This window comes from Nestor notabilis, unplaced genomic scaffold, assembly GCF_000696875.1.
Source record: "Nestor notabilis isolate BGI_N333 unplaced genomic scaffold, ASM69687v1 scaffold12739, whole genome shotgun sequence".
NCBI classification, from domain to species: Eukaryota; Metazoa; Chordata; class Aves; order Psittaciformes; family Psittacidae; genus Nestor; species Nestor notabilis.
In genome coordinates this window covers 32,022-38,021 of record NW_009942477.1, presented here as the reverse complement: position 1 = coordinate 38,021, position 6,000 = coordinate 32,022, and the positions used below count along the sequence as shown (strand labels likewise).

General features: G+C 42.4%; 1 protein-coding gene across 1 annotated transcript in view; it reads left to right on the top strand.

Moving 5' to 3' along the window:
- Window positions 1-6,000, top strand: part of LOC104411090 (dystrobrevin beta) — a 42,986-nt gene that overhangs the window by 15,555 nt on the left and 21,431 nt on the right. Inside the window, exon 5 of the mRNA XM_010021426.1 lies at window positions 5,391-5,545. Within this exon, the coding sequence (XP_010019728.1) occupies window positions 5,391-5,545 (155 nt within the window). The remainder of the gene's footprint in view (window positions 1-5,390; window positions 5,546-6,000) is intronic.

Below are 6,000 nucleotides of genomic sequence, written 5' to 3'. Positions count from 1 at the left end.
GGTGCCCCGGGAACCTGTGGCTGCTCCATCCCTGGCAGTATTCAAGGCCAGGTTTGACAGGGCTTGGAGCGACCTGCTCTAGTGAAAGGTATCCCTGCCTGGGGCAGTGGGGTTGGAAATAGATGAGCTTTAAGGTCCTTTCCAACCCAAACTATTCTATGATTCTGTGGGTTTATACAGGATTTCTTGCATCTCATTTTGTTATAACAAATTTTAGGAGTTGCCACTACACCTGCTGATCTGGTAGAGTTAGGACTGTTGCAGTCCACCAGTGGCCAGGGTGGGTATGTGTTTCCATTAGGACCACACACATGCAGCAATACTGATAAACAGACTGAAAATACCCATGTGAACACAAACAGCACCAGAGACCTGGTTCTTTTCCCCTCTCTGTCTGGTCAGGACGAAAGCCTGCAGTGGCATGAATATATACATACCTGTACATGCCTGTAGAATATGGATCCCTTCAATGACTGGCTGCAGATGCTCATCTATCTAGTAGCCAATCCTTGGAGCTTCTTGTGCCCTCTTGTCTTTCCAATGTCTGTGCCAGACTTCTGACTTCTCTGATACCTAGCTCTACAACTCTAATTGCTAAATTTTCCTCTAAAAGCATCTTCATTATCTCCTTATGAGTGTTTGGGTTGTGTTATTCTTGGTGTCTTATCTTCTATAGGCTGAACAGTTGCTGTTTCCTTAGGCTGTCCTCAGAGGACAAGTACTCCAGCATGCTGACCATCCTTGTAGCCCTCTACAGAACTCACTTCAGTTGGTCTTTCGTATTCTGTGTCTTTCATATTCTGTGATTCTCAACAATTCTCTGATGCTGGGGGATCCCAGAACTGGACACAGTACCTAAAAAGGGTCTAACACGTGACTCACGGAGAAGAATCATAGAATCATAGAATAGTTAGGGTTGGAAAGGACCTTAAGATCATCTAGTTCCAACCCCCCTGCCATGAGCAGGGACACCACACACTAAACTATGTCACCCAAGGCTCTCTCCAGCCTGGCCTTGAACACCGCCAGGATTGGAGCATTCACAACTTCCTTGGGCAACCCATTCCAATGCCTCACCGCCCTCACTGTAAAGAACTTCTTCCTTATATCTAATCTAAACTTCTTCTGTTTAAGTTTAAACCCATTACCCCTTGTCCTACCACTACAGTCCCTAATGAGGAGTCCCTCCCCAGCATCCTTGTAGGCCCCCTTCAGATACTGGAAGGCTGCTGTGAGGTCTTCACACAGTCTTCTCTTCTCCAGGCTGAACAGCCCCAACTTCTTCAGCCTGTCTTCATAAGGGAGGTGCTCCAGCCCTCTTATCATCCTCATGGCCCTCCTCTGGACTTGCTCCAACAGCTCGATGTCCTTCTTATGTTGAGGACACAATCACTTCCCTCTAGTAGCTGAGCTCCTGTTTCATACAGCCAAGGATGTTGTTGGCCACCTTTGCTGCTAGTGGGCACTGCTGGCTCATGGTCAGGTTATGACCTCAAAACCCACAAGGACCTTTCCAGCAGAGCTGCTCCCCAGCCTGGATTGCTGACAGAATCCGTTCCTTCCCACCGGCAGGGCTTTCTGTTTGTCCTTTTGGATTTCACACAGTCCCTGCCAGCCCATTCCTCCAGCTGTTCCAGGTCCTGCTGGTTGGCAGCCTTCACCCTCAGGGGTATATCACCTGGTCCCACCAGTTTGGCACCATCTGTGAGCTCAACAAGCATGCACAGATATTACTGACAGACACGTGGAGCAGGACATGTCCCAGGACAGATTCCAGCAGTAATACACTTGTTATTGGCCTCCATGTAGAATCTGGCCCATTGTCTGCTACCCTCCAAGTCTGATCATCCAATGAGCTACTTGCCCATGCAGACTGTGACATCCCAAGTTGGATGCTGGAATGTTGTGGGGAATAAAAAGTAGAAAGCCTTGCTCAAGTTGAGATGAATGATATCTACAAATTCAGGTATCACAGAAGACAATGGAGTTGGTTGGGTGCCATTTAGCCTTGGTAGATCCATACTGACAGATCCCAGGCAGCTTTTCTTTCATGCACACAGGAATGTACAGCAAGATTTGCTGCATAATTTTCCCAGGAACTGAAGCAGGGCTGACTGGCGTCTATTTCCTTGGATTGTCTTTTTGACCTTAATACACGGTTTGGATTAATGCCAGTAAAACTGCACACAAACCACACACACCCCAAAAAGCACACTCAAATTGATTCATCTCTTAAATATATTTTCTTGACTTTTGCTGATATTAAACCTAGTATTTAACAAGTATTTTATGAATTTGCATAATAAACATGGACAGCTTCATAGGAATTTTGCAACACAGGATACACTCAAGGTCAAGATCCTGGAAGATAAGAGTGCTGAGGTTTTGTCACTTTGTTTTTAACTCCGTTAGAGAAATGGTGGAGCCTTCACCTGAAACCTCTGAAAGCATCAGGCAAACGCCCTGACTGGAAAGCACAGACAGTAAATTTTGGTAGTTATGAGCAGCTGATGAGAGGCTCTGGGGGAACTGCTGGGCAGGTTTGACATGATATTGTGAGCTCTGTGTTTAGCATAAAAGTTTTACTGCAAGCATTTGTAAAAAGGAAATAGTGAGTTGCACAAGTGCCATTTTACATTTGTATTTTGGGGACTGAGCAGTGGGGTTTGTAATTCTAAATTTATTATTCTCTCCATTAAAAAAAAAAAGTTTATATCATAATAGCATTCAACTGAAATTGTATACGACAATTGTAATACCTCGTCATTGGGAAACTCTATTAGCACCTGCCTGTTGCAACCCTGAGGGAGCTCTTGAGAAATGATGCTGTTACTCTCTGGGTTGCTTCAGGTTTTCTATTTGAGGGTAATTTACTGCCCCTTTAAAGGGCAGATGACTTTATATCCTACTAATCTTTATCTTTTCCAATTTCCCTGCTAATTTCCCATGTGGAAGTTCCCCGCATAGATTAGTTTAACTTCGCTTTGACTATAAAACCACTTTTTTATGACTGTGAGATATAGGTTAGTGGGCTTTGGTTTGTTTTTTTTTCTTTTTAATTTAGCCTTGATAAAGCTTGTTCTATTTTATCGCATTTTCAATTTGTTTCCATAGCTTTAATTACTTTCTCTTTAAAATCATTTAAATTTTGCATTCTGCTCAGTCCTCATTAATAGACCGTGAATACCCAGCAGATTTCTGTCCTTTGTTAAACATAAATGCTGTCAGGTTCCAGTCTGGATCTACCAGTCTCACCTTGACAGATGCATTACCAGACCTTCAGATTTTGGGGTTGGGGTGTCTCATCTAGAATGGATTGGGATTCGGGAAGTTTGCCTTGCTGATCAGGTTTAGTTGCTTCCATAGTTTTCATTTGTATGCAGTTTGAGCCTAACTTTTCTTCCACATTTAGTTTTTGGGTTAAATTTAATTTTTCTGCTTGGTCTAGTTTTTTAAAATACAGTGTTCCCCTCCTGACACCCTTTTTTTTTTCTTTTTTTTTTTTTCTGTTTTTCCTTTTCCCTCTCCCTTTTTCCATACTGTTTTTCCCTTCCCTTTTTCCTTTCTCCCTCTCCCTCCCTCCATTATTCCTAATATGGCTCACCAGATTATTCTACAAAATTATTCAACCCTCACTTCAGCCTTGTCTGTTTAGCCAGAGATACCAATTCCAGATAGCTTTAACAACCTTAATTTGGATATTGTAGGCTTCTTTGTGAGCTCATTCATTCAGCAGACCGGAATACTTTCTCTAGTTCACTAGAAATAGTTTCTGGAATAGTTGGGGTTTTTTTACGGACCTAGTTTTGATCACTTAAATTTATTTTCTGTCAACATCCCCTTTTTGATGTGTCATTACTGCTGGTGTGTCAAATAACCTCAGAGATGAGTCAGTGCTAGTGAAGAATTCTAGTATCTATCTGTCACATCTTGGAAAAATTTAGGTCTTACTAATATTAGTGCTGCTATTAGAGAAATCTTCCTTTCTAGCATAATATGACTCCAAGGTGTATCAGTTTTGCTGTTTGAGGCATCTGTCTTTTCCAAAGAGATTTTTGCTCCCAGGACAGTTAGGCTGTATCTGTAGGCAGCTGTCCCAATATTTTATGTGACATAATTTTCTTATCATGCTATCTGCACACCTTGTTCTGTATTTTTGCCTTTGCTGGGGGCTTTGGGCTGGTCATGTGGAGCAGAGGGGCTGGAGGAGCTGAGCTCTGTGCAGTCAGGGGTGGCTCAGGGACACCCTCCCTCCATTACCATGCCTACAGCTGGAACACAGCTGGGGGCGGAACTTGCCAGACCCCCTCCTCCCTGCTGCTGGAAGTGACCGCTGTCCCTCTCTTTCTTTTTCCATATGTGCACAAGACTGCTGAAAACCTTGCTCAACCCTCTTTCTGGTTTCAGAAATATGTTTAGCCCCATAAAGCTAATTAAAAAGCATACCTTGTCTCATACCACACATTCTTCTTATAGAGTCAGAGAATCACAGAATAGTTTGTTCTGGAAGGGAACTTAAAGCTCATCTTGTTCCGGCTCCCCTGCCATGGGCAGGGATACCTTCCACTCGACCAGGTTGCTCCAAGCCCCTGTGTCCAACCTGGCTTTGAATGCTTGCAGGGACGGGGCAGCCACAGCTTCTCTGGGCAACCTGTGCCAGGGCCTCAGCACCCTCACAGAGAAGAACTTCTTCCTACGATCTAATTTAAATCTACCCTCTTTCAGCTTAATTCTTGTGTAAAGACAGAAGTTCTTGTTCTAGCTCTCCAGTATGCTCAGTGTCTCTGGTACAAAACTCAACCCAATTTCCTCTCTCCCTGCCTCAGCTGCATTGCTGGGGTGTCTCAGCTGGTGAATGGAAGTCAGGGTACCCCAGTTCTCACCACATCTGTTCCACACTCTCCTCCAACACTAGGCACTCAGCCTGGCAGTGGCATGCACCCAGCTTACCAGGGGCTTTGCCAGTTTGGACTTTGTGATTCTTACTACTTCTTTTAATTCTGTGAGACCTCTAGGAGGATTTTTAGTTTTATTTTGAAGTTGTAAGCTTGAAGATACCGTGTTCTATAACTTTTATACTGCCTCCTTGCTTCTGCTTGCTTTTTTTCTTTTTCTTCTTTTTTTCTTTCTTTCCTTGCTGTTACAGTTAATGCACCAGCAGAATCTTACCTCAAACTGAGTGAGATGGGATGGAGGAAACAGAAAGATTTATATCACAGCATGTTTGCATGTGTTCATTTTATAAATTTCATCTGGATAGCAATTAATAAGAAATTATGTTCAGAATAAACCAAAAAGAAATTTCGTGGGGTTTAAATGGATTGAAATAATTAGGTTTTTTCTGTAGTAAGCATGTATTTACTGTGGGGTTTTATTATATTTTCTTACAGATATTTTCTCTCAAATATCAGATTCAAATGGACTAATGATATTTACAAAGTTTGATCAGTTTTTGAAAGAAGTTCTAAAACTTCCAACTGCTGTGTTTGAAGGGCCTTCTTTTGGATACACAGAGCATTCTGTTCGGACCTGTTTCCCACAACAAGTAAGCATTAACCACCCAGGATTTCGGTATTGTGTGTTAAGCTGGAGCTTTAAAGGCCACTGCCTGTGTGGTTTGGATGGGAAGTTTGGAGGAGGGGGTGGTAATATGTGCTATATCACCTGAGCAGTTTTAAGATAGTCTGAGTAATTAAAAATAGGATGTCTGTGTGTTAGGCAACTAAATGATTTTGCATAATATGGGTTGTTGCCCCTCCTTGAAGGAACACTTCAGTTCCCCATCAGAACAGCAAGGATGTTCTCTTTCTTTTCTAAAATATGAAACATAGCATTTTTACTATTTTCCTTTGATTATTTAATAAGCTTTCTCAGTGTTTCAAGAGTGTTAGTTTCAACAAATCACTTGCTACGTGATTGGGCCTGTACAATATAAATACATTGTGTACATGTAGTTTATTTTTAAATCAATTTTACTATTATGCTTATTGGTATAGCTGT